Source organism: Idiotropiscis lumnitzeri, chromosome 17, assembly GCF_059441095.1.
Source record: "Idiotropiscis lumnitzeri isolate Australia: NSW breed Sydney's pygmy pipehorse chromosome 17, RoL_Ilum_1.0, whole genome shotgun sequence".
Lineage (NCBI taxonomy): Eukaryota > Metazoa > Chordata > Actinopteri > Syngnathiformes > Syngnathidae > Idiotropiscis > Idiotropiscis lumnitzeri.
Genome location: NC_142407.1, coordinates 7,923,937 through 7,937,195, shown reverse-complemented (window position 1 = coordinate 7,937,195; position 13,259 = coordinate 7,923,937). Strand labels below are relative to the sequence as shown.

General features: G+C 40.4%; 1 protein-coding gene across 15 annotated transcripts in view; it reads right to left on the bottom strand.

Moving 5' to 3' along the window:
- auts2a (activator of transcription and developmental regulator AUTS2 a) overlaps window positions 1-13,259 on the bottom strand; it is a 273,760-nt gene that overhangs the window by 98,250 nt on the left and 162,251 nt on the right. For all 15 annotated transcript variants that reach the window (XM_088279612.1, XM_088279609.1, XM_088279617.1 and 12 more), the window contains one exon: window positions 11,664-11,693. In XM_088279612.1, the coding sequence (XP_088135738.1) occupies window positions 11,664-11,693 (30 nt within the window). The remainder of the gene's footprint in view (window positions 1-11,663; window positions 11,694-13,259) is intronic.

The following is a 13,259-nucleotide window of genomic DNA, read 5'->3' as shown; positions in this document are numbered from 1 at the left end:
CAAGTTTTGGAGTTATTTGGAGTTTGGCTTTTTTTTTTTTATTTAATACGCGCTACATTTATCGTATTCTGGCACCATTCACCTGTACGTTTCGGATTTGTGTTTTTTTTTCAATATTTTTTGATACCTTAGAATTGTGCATGCACCTTTTGTTTGTACTCACGCTACATGCTTCTTAAATCAATAAATCTGTTTTGGTGCAGTTGGTATTTTGGGTCTGCTTTTTGGGGATCCAATTTCACGGCTGCACCGTATTATTAGCAAATCAGTTATGTTCCTGATGTCGCTCACAAGGTTGTAACCGATTAAAGGCACACATACAACAATACAGTTGGTGTGACTTCCTGCGTGTTCCAATAACACTGGTCAACATAATTTATTTTTTTAATAAGAGATGGATTTGTGTGCCTAAAAATAATTTTGAAGCGAATTAAAAAAAAAAAAAATCTTTTTTTCAAACATAGGTTTTTGAGATCGTTATTTGACGTATAAAAGCTTCTGCAATATGGACCTCACGATTTTTGGAATTTATAGCTTTGATAGTTCAGAAAATTTACCTGTTGGTAAACTCAACATTTAATTCATGAATGTAACTATATCTTACATTTTATTATGAAACGAGGACATATTCAGAATCAGTGTAAAAATGTAGTTAGTATTTTTCTTTTAGATTTTTAAACAAAACAGTGTGTTTATCTTCCTTATAAAAAATAAAATGGGTTGGTTCGGAGGTAACATTCAGATTAGTAACATTTCAATGCATTTCAATGGGTATTATTGATTTGACATAAGAGTTTGGTCACAACAAATTCAACCCATAAGTCAAGGAAGCACTGTAATGTTTTCCGCACATTATTGACTGTACATTGTAGCAGGATTGATTGTGATTGAGTGTGCACGATTTCTTTACTTTCACTTCTCACTTTTTAAAATACAATAATTCCACGCCAAAGCCTCGCTCTATATGTGGGCAGTCAGTTGAAAAGTGTTTGATAGATGGATATACTTTGCCTAAGACATTTTTCTTTTCCAGGTCAGGAAAGATGGAGATTGCATTTCTTTTCACCACAATGAACATCTCAGTCAAACAGCATATGCATGGTTTTTGTGACTGATCGTATTATTTTCCATTCCCTGTGTTCTCAGTTTGCAGTGAGAATTAGATTACTGCTTTTGAAACAAGTCTTTTCTACAATTACTTTTTCCGCATTTAATTTCAAAATTAGTCACCTTGCTTTTGTCAAACGTGGAAGTATTCACTTTGGTTGGTTGTAAAATGGATGCCGAGGTTGACCACTTCAACACAGGTGTAAAAGTATAAATTTTGTAAAACCATTTCGCAAGATAAGCATTGACCCTTAGTCAAATCTATGCCCTAACGCCAAAGTAGTTATACATTTGATGACTGTAGAAAGAGTACGTCTATGAGTTCTTCGCAGCATTTCCAGTAAGGCTAAGTCAGCCAAAAGGCGTTAAAAAAGGATTTACCAGAAACACGTCACATAAAGGTGCAACACACCTGACATGCAGCCGAAAAAAAAAGAAAAAAAAAAGTCGTTGTGTACCTTTCAGTCCCTCGGATATTTTCTATTTTATTTTCTTTATTTGGCTGCATGTCTGCGAGTGCAACGCCCGCATGCAAACGTGTGTTCTCGACACAAATTGGCTGTTGCCGACGAGGGGCGGACTGGGCCCAAGTGGGTCGGCTTGAACGCACCGATGGACTGACAATGCCCACTTCCGTGTATAAACCTTGCTGTCAATTACAGTTACGCTTGGGTTTCGTTGAGACGCTTATCAGAAGACAAACACACAATCAGATAATAATTGGGGCTTCAAATTTTCCATCCAGTTCTTACCTTATATATTATTGGAATTAGTTTTTTTTGTTGTTTTCATTAACATTAAGGTTACAGTGCCATACAGAGGTATACTTATAACAATGTTTTAGACAAAATGCACTTTTTCTAATAATGGTGTGCGTGCGCGGAATGCTTTCTTCTTCCTGTGGGGGCGCAACAGAAAATAATTAAGAAAGATGTATTGCAATAACTAAAAATTCCCGTAAAAGTTGATGGAGACGGGGGACAGCTGTGGGTCCCAATACTAGATTAAGATGACATAATTTACGAGCATATTGAAACAATAGCGATGACTTGCCTGCAACCCCAAACTGTTCCCACATGTACAATGTGTGGCATTTCAAAAGTCAACATCTAAAAACAATGACTCATATAGTTGTAAACTCAATTTTTTTTCAGGATGCAATGGAATTAATTAGCTCTGAATTGTGTTGTTTCAACACGTGAAAAGAAATGGGAGTATGACATGTCAGCTAATTCAATGACAGACAACATTCAGCCTTGTTGATGTGATGTTTTAAAAAGAAGTTAAATCATTGATGTCAGTTTTAATTTCAGGCTGGCAGACTATGATTTATTTATTTTTTTATTTTTTTAAATAATTTCAAGTATGTTTCTGGCTGGATCAACAAGACCACATTCGTTTTGAGGAAGTCAAACACTCAGTCAGAAGTGTCGAAATTTTTGTAGACATGAGTGCACGGAAGGCCGGCAAAACTTGCGAGACCATCTTAGTGAGCAGCTAAAAAAAGATAACACTGTATAAATATGTTTATGTCACTGATGGTGTCATCTGACTTGGTTGCAGCATGGGTTCAGTTCCCACTCAGTGACTATATGAAAGTTAAGTCTATATGTGCCCTGCAACTAATCCCACTTTTTCATTAGCCTCAAAGAGCACCACACCACTCTACTTGACCCAGTACCACACCACACGGCCCTCGTTGCTTTTCCATTACAACAGACGCAGGGCGGGATTGAGGCGAGATCAGGGACTCCAATGTAGAGAAGCTTTCACGCAGACGAAAAAGCAATTTCCGGGTTTAAGCCGATGAGACACAGCTACCTGGCGTTAAGACCAAAATGTAGTATATACTCTATATTTGTATATTATTTGTTTTACATCAACAAATAACCATATTTACAATTTCACAAGTACCACGGATGAAATCGTGAAATAGTAATTTCCATGAGTAGCACGCAAAGCTTGCCGCTAGTGCTCGTTCATTCCGAATGAAGAGTTCAGTCTTATTCATGTGGCGGTCTCTCTGAGTTAACGGCTTGTTGTTCCTAACTTTGCGGGGTCCAAAGCCTTCCGGCGGCTGCCCAAAGCTGCCATCCACGATGCAGGTGACACAATGTTGGGCCCGGGAGAGTGGCTCAACTCTGTGGCTGGAAACTTCTCATTCGCGTGAATGGGACCCGGTGAGCAGAGAAAAGTTTCAGCCCAAGCATCAATAATTCACCCATCAGTACATAGCAGAATCATTTTCATTGGCCGAGCATGTAAAACACACAAGGAATTTGGTTGTGCAGAAAATCATTGCACCATTTTACGCGACTAGTAGAAGTAATTATAAGCCAACTTTGGATGTGCGATTACTATTCAAAAAAGTGCTTGAGTACTATGTGAATATGAAATTGTAAATATGGTTCAATATTGTAAAACACAATAACGTTTGTATATATTGTATATTTATTCCTTAAGCAAAGGCCGGAGGGCCCAGAAAATGGGCATGTGCAGTTGAGTTCCTTACTGCATCGCTCTTGGCCAATCAGATGACCGCGTTGACACGGCCCTTGACGGCCTGTGTTTTAGAACCAATTCTGGTTCTGAAAAGTGGTTCCATTGTAAGAGCGCTGCCCTGAACAAATCTATTGGAAAAGCACTATAACTGTCAGCAAGTAGTCCGCTTTTCACCAGTCAGTCAAGTCAGCTGCGATAGGCAACCCGAAACAAGATAACGGGGTTGAGAGTGGTGTCGTGAAAACATAATACCAAAGATCATGTCCTGACTAAAGTAACAATATGTGGACTGCATTAAAAACAACAAACAAAAAATAAATAAAATGAATGGTGGAATAATGATGAATCAAATGAAAAGTGAAGCTCAGTTTTGGTGGCTAACAGCTCTCAAAGAATCAAATTTAATAAATAGCTTATGAAAGCCTTAATTTTATTGGGTTAGGGGTGACATTGTCTAACCAGCAATGCAATTTTGGAATGTCTGAATGATCTAAGGGTGGGTTTGGAGCCAGCCACATGACAAAACTTCTGTCAACTCTGGATTTCCTTGCATCTGGGTCATTTGAGGGCAGTGTGACAATTATCCAGTGCTGGCCTCTCCCAGAGCAGTTTTTCAGGTGTTCTGTCCCACAATTTGAAGGAAGGGCACTTGGGCTCAGTTAAATCAAAAATAAGCTCGCTTTTGTGTGATTGTTGTCTCCACCAACATCATTGGTTTGATAGTTTTCTATAATTTAGTCGTATGTTTGCTTGTGTTCCACTTAACACTTCAAGTTCAAACACTGCACACTTCATTTTGAAGTTGCGGTGCTCTCTCAAATCTCACATGCTGAAAACAAAACTTCCTAAGGTACAAAACACTCTTTTTTTGGAAGACAGTGTGTTTAACTATTGTAGTGCAGTTAACTTGTTAAAGGGCCTAGGACTATGCAGTGCTATCGGGCTTTGGTTTTTCCCAGCCTATGAATGCAACGCGATGTTATGACTACCGTTTATGATCGCGAGACCGTTTGATGAAAGATTGATCTTGTTGTATGGTACTCGCGGCTCACTGCATGGACACTGCTCAAACGCTGTCTGTGCCCGAGCTAGAGACCGACACAACACGGTGTATCATCTCCAACGATAACAGCTGTGATTGTGACTTCATTGTTACTGGAGGCAAGTCAAATTGACGAGAGAAGATTCCTTGTCGTGTGACTCTGTCTACCCACGCATCGCCATCGCGCCGAAAGGTACAAACACGACACTATTAATACAACTCAAGGCATGTTTAATGCTAAAAAATACATGGCAATAAAAATAACCTGCGTAGCACACAATATTTTTTTAATGGCTGCTTCAACTCAATTATTGATCTGACATTGAGGGCACTCTCTAACCTTCTCTCGGTTGGTCTCCTTCTTTGCCATGCCATTACTGTGCTTCTGGGTGAAGAGGCCACACTATGGTGGTTTGTTGGCAGAGGGGAAGCGGCCGCAACAGGGAGAGGACAGGTGTGTGCGAACATTAGCACATGTGCCGGGCTATCTGGAGAGTTTGGCTCCCTGCCGGTCAGGTCATCCATCAGACAGGCGCTATCCGTCCAACATCCTCTTTCCCCCAAGCCTGGGGCCCATCGTTGTGGCTCTCTGCCAGCCCTACAATCTCCACATTAATTTCTCATCTAGGGTGCCCTAATGAGCGACGCCTGCTCATCCACCTCAGAGACTCGACTGATTAGCAGACGGGGGGGGCAACCATTTGTCAATGGCCAGAGATGGCCTTTACTTTCTTGACCTTGCTGCCAAGGAAAGGAAGATCAAATGGCAGATGTTGGAGAGAGTTGAAATGAACATATGTATACGTGAGGGTTCCTTGGAAGTGTTCTCTTTGAACAAAATAAATAAATACTATCTTAATTTATTTTGGAGTCAGCCAGGAATCCCTCCAAAAAATCCAGTTGGTCCAAAATGCTGTTACACCTAACTCCAATTCTGGCCTCACCTTTAATGTCTCACTGTACATTTCAGAGTTGATTTAAAGATTCTTTCTTACCTCCCTGAGCTCCTCTACGCACCTGCCCAGTGCCTCAGGTCGGCGGACCAGATGCTACTGAAGGTACAGAGGATTAAGGGGAGTCTTTTCTGTTCTGAACTCCCGATAAATGTTTGGCAAGGCCCCTCTCTGTCCATCTTTAAAAATCAGATTAAAACTCATTTTTCTTCTTTAACTTTCGACTTATCATGAGACTCGACATTGTTTCAGTTTTATTATGTTTACCGTTTTATGTGATTTATTACTTGAACGATCTTTGTTTTGAAATGTCTTAATTTTGGTCAAATACAGCACTTTGCATGCAGCTGTGGTTGTTTTCAAGTGCTCTATAATTAAAGTTTACTTGAGTTGAAGTTCTAGGCTGCTTTAATTGTGTATTAAAAAAAACATTTTGGTCTCGTTCACTAAAACTTAGCATTTGAACAATCTTGTGTGTAGGAATTTTTATACCCACTCTAGCTGGTATATGCTGGTTTCGTTATAATAGTAAGACCCCAAAAGACTTCAGTCAATGATTACAACTCCTCTGTGGAGCCTTCTAATGTGCAATTAAGACAATATGACAGCATAAGATCGACTTCCGATTCGCCTTCAAAGCATCGACGACCGTGGAGATTGGCAATTGGGTGTGATGAGATGCAGCTCTATTTCTTCTCCCACATCCAACACGGTGACTCATTTCCTGTGACTGTGTTTATATGAGATGGTGGCGAGCCACGTTCCTGTGTGAATTTGCCTCACAGGGAGCAGGGATTTGCCAGTTATTGGATGGAGGGGAGCCATGTAGGTCTGTGACACCCGCTAACCTTGGACAGGGCTACTGGGACTCGGGGGGGTATCCATCACTGTGGCAGCCCTGAGACCCAGACCGGGGGTAAAGCCACAGAAGTTGCAGGGGGAGGGAAAAAAGCTAGTAAAAATTTAATGCACTCCGCAGAGCGGTCATGTCATACTTGGTTATGGAAAATAATCCCAGATGCCTGCAGTGCTAAAATGGAGCTATAATGTGCTCGCCTCCTAACCCGCCCTGACAGCCATGATGTACGACTACCATTACCGGAAAATATCACTTCAACTAACCCGTGATCCGGCTCCGCTAAGGGTCATATTATCCATGAGGAACAAATTACACTCCCCCAAAGTAAATACAAATTTCCTGCACTGACTGAGTACAAAGCGCAGGGGGGAAGAGGAGGAGGGGGCCAGGCGGGAACGTTACCTATGACAACGCTCCGCAGAGTGACAAGGATGATAAAGTACATGACAAATCACTGGCTGACAGGGTACTCTAGTGCAATCAGCCTCAGCCTCAACCTAGTGAGCACCCACTCAAGCCTGTAAACACTACTCTCCTCCTTTGGAGGGGGCAAAACACATAATCTTTTAACGCTGACAAGTTGCTCTTTCCTTTTTATTACTCTTCTTTCCCACTGCGGTGCAGGGAGGGCGGGTTTGGGTGGTAGGGGGGGGGGTGGATTGTAAACTGGTTTTATGTACAGTGCTGCCAAGTCATTGAGAAACACAACTCTTCTGTGAGAATTGCCAGAGGGCAAACACAGCAAAACAATAAAGGAAGATAAATAGCAAATTGTATTTTATGTCAAGGACAAACAGGTTCTTCCGGCTGCTCTAAAGCACCCACTTAGATCCCTTGCCCCAAATGACTACACACATTACGGTGCATTACGGTATGGTCTGGCTTGGACATTAATAATAAAACAAAAATATCGAAAATAACGGCATGTAGCGTTTGTGGATGCTATCGCATCAAGTAAACACCATTTTTCGGAACATATTTTTACAAGCTCAAATGTGATTAAGACCTGTGAAGGCCTGAGTGCTGCAAATATACGAATGGTTAATTTGAAAAGCACTCGAGCACTAGTGGCTATTCATCTTAAAATATGTAAGTAGTAGTTTCATGATGCCACTTATGAGCAAAATCACTTAAGCGTCAACGTGTCTAAGAGCGACCCCCTAAGTGCTCCTGAAAATATTATAAAATTGAGGTCCAGACTTGGGAGCTGAATGATGACTCTTGAGTAAGTGTTTTCGATAAAAGATGTATTTTAAGCGAGAGGAGGTTATGTCACTTGACCTTTAGTGGATGCATATAAACCACATTTTGAGACAATCACAAAGCATCATAACGAGGACCAAGCTGACCAGACATATCGAATGCCGATTGACATGCAAATCAGAAACAGCCAGTACACGAGACCGAACAAATGGCCATACACGATGGTTCCCTATTGCTCAAATTCAAAATATTGTGTAAGTCATTCATTTTCTTTACCCTTTGTTCTCATGCAATAGCCTGTCAGACCTCACACTGCGCGAGAGGCATGGAATAACCTGGACTGGTCGCCTGTGATCCTTAAGTGGTAAGTCATCAAAAGATAAGAAAAGAGATGTTCTGCCTCTGCATCTGATGATATATTAATATTCTTCACTTGTCTAATATTCATCATTTGGTTTAAAAGTCTTACTCCAAAAAAAAAAAAAAAAAGAAACAAGTCATTGACCTGACTGTTCCAATATTTTTGGAGTGTGTTGCACATGTGTAGCAAAGCGCAAGGTATACAATGCAATGGGAATCCTAACGAGGAGCGCCAATGAAGACAATTGCAGACAACTATTTTGATCATAAACTACTTATTCATTCAATTTAATTTTTTTTTTGCATGGGAACTGGCAAACAAAAGTCTTGAAACAATCAAGTTTGATCATTAAGCTGGGGAAGTAAAAATAAATCAAATAAAATATGGCGAGCAGATGTAGCCTTGGGTGTCTTTCTTTTGGCTGAGATCACAGTGGATGCTTGGGAACATGGCGGCTCTCTGGAAATGTGAGCGTTACAAGCAGCTAGTTATTGAAAATCTACTACAAGGGTGTCACAAAAGAGGGATTTGATGACGAAGATTGTTTACATTTCGAAGTAGAGGTGATGACAAAATGCACACACATGCATAAGCGCCTCGATGCATGCGCACACACAGTACTAAATACTACTACTACTAAACAGCGTGCAAATAGTTTAAGTTTGTCAAATGGAAAATTGCTACACTGCCGATATTTGTAAATATATTATGTTGCCATCAAAAGCACATTTCCATTGTTGTTGTTGGTATGTTATAGAAGAAAAGGTCTGTTAAGATGTTGGAGCCATCACTAAAGAAAAAATATTTGCATGAAAGTAATTGTTACCTTTTACAATATATATTTAAAAAAGAAAAAAACAAACAGGTTCTTTTCTTTACTTTCGCTCCGAAATAGGTGAAACCAATCCATAAATCGACTGCTGACTACTAAAAATGAATAAGCTCGAAACAAATGGCTTTTTTTTTTGGATGTGATTAATGAAAGAAGTGAGTTGAATCTCTCTGAGGTCATTTTAGTGTTTACAGTCGTGAAAGACAATATTCCGTGAGCTTTGAAAGATCACTCAGAATTCACAAAATTTGTTATCTGGCTTTTTTTTTTTTAATGGCTGGCGTTGAAAGAAATTTCATATTGGTACTCTAACCTATGTTGGGCTGTTTTCCCCAGCAATCTATCTGGCCAAGGTTGTTGCCAGGGTGCCTGATCGTGCGGGGATGGGCCTCTTTAATAAAAAGACGCACAGTTCAAAGTCCAATCCAAACTTGTTAATAATCATGAATGCAATGGAATTTAATTGGAATTAATTTATATTATTAATTATGGGTAGTTTTCCCGCATCGTTCCTTTTAGAGATTCGAATTTCATCAGTGAGCCATCGTAATCCAAATGTAGAGTTACATCTTAAATTCCGGGATCCCTTTCATTAAGTGGTCAATTTCACCTTTAAATTGAATCTTTTCATGCATCGTGGTGTCAAGCAAAGTGGATTCTGCGACATGGCAATAAATGCACATGCGAGAATCATTTTCTAATCCTTGGGGTAGATTTAAATGATGCATCTTACACACACCGGGGAGCTAAAAAATATTTTCTCCTTTATTGATCATGCAAGTAGAGCAAATAATACTTTTGTTGTGAGTGATTGCGGTGAGCCTGCTTGTTGTTTATCATCTAAAATGGGTACATGGATATTGATTCGAAAATGTATCCTCCGCTTTAACACGCTACCGTTTTAGAAAGGGCTCGTCCTTTCGTAACACGCAGAGGCTCTTATTTTCCAAGCACGCTCATACATACACACACACACACACACACAAACGCACGTCCACTCACAAACACTCTCTGCGCACACATGCATATTCTGAGATCCAAATAGTGTCTTATCAGAGCCTGGCAGTTCCAGTCGACACAGCAAAGACCTGCTACACAGGCAGAACATGATTTCTCCAGGGGACACTTTTTCCATTTCCTGCTTTTGAAGGGAAACTAAATAAGCCACGTTTGTCTGCATTGGAATACATTTGACCCATTAAAACGATTCCGTTTTTTTTTTTTTTTCCTTTTTTAAATTTTTATTTTTTTAGCATCCTTCTCTTCTGCGGGGTTGTAAAGTAGACCGCATCATCCACCGAATGTAAATCACAACAGGGGCAGTGGGCGAAGATTAGAAAGGGCCTGGTAGGGGCAGATAGTGACAGAGGTGATGTGGAGTCCGGAGGGGGTAAAAGCGTCCCGCGGGAGCTCAAATTACTCCCTAACAACTAGACAGAAGACATGAGGCAGCCCCTGTCACCGGGGTCCCTATTTACTAATTCACTCCTCTGTTACTTTAACACGCAATTAATCAATGACAGCAAGGTGGAGTCGACGGTGTTCGTCAGAGGCGGAACGTGCGCCCGGGTGAATTAATACCGTCAGTTGAGGGATTATAGGGCAACGCTCTCGCTCCTGCTTGCAGAAACGAAACGGAAACCACAAAGACAGGACCCATTTAAATCGACAACATTGAGTAATGACTCACTTTGCGGCACTGTCTAAGCAAGACGGGCACAAAGCATTACTAAACTCTTAAAGTGGATCTATTTTGCGAGTTACAACTCATGGGATCATATTGGTTTTGTTTAATGAGACAACGCTCAATCAAGGAATACCTGGACTAACTTTCACAAGCGGAGCCGTGATTGGTTGTTACATGAGCTCTGGTTGCATGAGAGGTCATTTTTAGTCATTATGTGGCAAAATATGTTTTTAAAGGTATCAATTATATGTGAAAAATAATGTAGTTATCAAATTCATTATAGACAACATTTTGCTGCTGAAAAAATTGAGTATCCCTTTCAGGTGCTCCACAAAACTGAGGCTAGAATAATTATCCAAAATTACTTAAAACTTGATTCGAAAAGTGTCTGATTCAATTGCTCAAAAGTCATATTTGTCATATTTTCCCACTGGCAATATTTTTGTTTTTAGATGGCAAGCCAAGTTCAATAATCATTGTTTCTTCACTATTTTAGCAAAAATGATTGCATGTGGGGGGGGGGGACAAAAGTGTTTCACGAATAATAAACATGCTCATTTGCACATTCTCTAAAAGCTGCCTAATAATTGGACTAATGACGGAAACATGTTATACAGCCTGTGAATCCTTGAGTATTCTGCTTTCACTTGAATAGTTGTTTACATTATTATTTTCACAGAGTAGAATGCATTTATTAGATATATTTCAATTCCTAGAGGAAACAATTGAGGGGAAAACCTGATTCCTTGGGTTGCTTGGTAAATTGATGTTTTAGATGCAAACCAGGAACATGTAAAAAGGACCACTGTGATTGTGTTATACAAGTAAAAGAGAACACCAAAATAGTGATAAGATAAAAAAAAATGCAGAAGAGGATGACTAAGGGATCTAATACCAAACATGGTATTTGCCAGATTGTCTTTAAGCAAAAAGAAAACCCTAAATTTGACTCCATGATCAATAATTGAAACCCGGAAAAGTCAAATTTAGATTCATTATGAACATTTATATCAATCATTGTCTTTTTTTCATATGGAGTTTAATTCTAATTCCATTGATTGTCAGACCTAAATGAAATGAAAAGTGATTCAGACGCACACACAATGCTATCGCATACCTTGTCATCCTGGTCCGTCTCTGTGTCACACTAAAAGAGAAAGAACGACAAGTCAGATATTGGATGAACTTTCCATGCAACACACTTCAAATTTATTACATGTCGAATCTTTTCAATGACAGTGTGAATAAGTCAAACACGTAATGCATATTATGACCCCCCCCCGCCCTTGAAAAAAACAACAATTTTGACAACAATTAGAATTCCACGTAGTGGGTCGTTGCTTGAGGCTGGGGGTGAAGAGGGAGAGGAGGAAGGCAACCTTGTCAATGCCGACAGGAAAAAGGTGGTTAGATTTCATTTTTTTCCCTCTTCCAATTTCAATTTCAAGGTCCACTTAATTCTTTATCAACTAATTAGTGTCATGCTGGGTGACTGGCAGCCTCAAAGTTGTGCATATGGCTGAGGTGCAGAGAAGCACTGAAGTCAGTAATGAAGAAGGCACTGGGGGGGAATATAGGCTGGGGTTGGCATCATATATGTGTGTGTGTGTGGGGGGGGTGGAGGGGCGAGGGCGAGAGAGAAGAGGATGAAAAGATTGACAGCCCAGGGAGTAAGCGACAGACGGCACTTCTGTCTTGGCTCTCTATCGTTCTCCCCCCCCGCTTCAATCAAATTTTTTTTTTTGCTGATCCGGACCCTACAGAGGTACAAAGGTAGAAAGCTGGCCATGTGGCTTGTGTGTTTCTCAGGCAGGATGCTAAAAAGGGGCCGTGCGAGCTCAGCAGGAGCATAGCATCCAATTTACAGGCCTGTCCCACATGGCCCTAGGGGCAGCCGGCGGCATGCTGCCATGATGGTCAGCTCCAGCAACTCATAAATTATGCAGAGGCAATAAACGCACTGGGCAAACACTCCTCAGACGTTCCCTTGCTCTTTCTTTCTCTCTCACTCCCTCTCTCCCCCACTTCCTACGGCATTCCAACATTCATCCTCAATGCAGTGTAGAAGCCAACACCCTCCTCTACAGAATGAATCAACGAAGGAGTCAAGGTTGTAATTATAATAAGATGTATTTTGATAATTGGCCTGCAGGAACTGAATTAGGAAGAAATTATGGAGGTACACGCGGCGCTTCCACTCTATTAGGAAGATTTGTATGCGTAGGAATTTGTGTCCATTCATCCAAAAGAACATTTGTGAGGTCAGAATGCAGTCCAATGGAAAACAGGATCAGTGTAGTTCATTGCTGTTTCATTGGGTAAGGTCAAGGCCCTGAGCGGAATGGTGTTTTTTTTTTTGTTTTTTTTTTCACACCAGCCTAAATTGTCTTCAAACAACCAAAACATAATAATAGACGAAAAACAATTCAACTTAAATAATCAGAGGGAAGAAAAAAACAAAAAAAAACAACAAATGATATGAATGATGGTATCCTATATTTACCACTCAGCATGTGGCTGTTGGCGAGGAGCTGCAGATGAGTTTTATTTGAGAGGAAATCGAGTGCTTGAGATTGTAGAATATAACAGGGCAGTAACTTGTGCGGAACATAAAAGTTACATTAGCGTGTAAGTTTACTTTTGTCATTTCTCAACGTGTATCCTCAAATATTGAACTCTGGACGCCTGGACGACTAGGTAGTAGTTCTAGCAC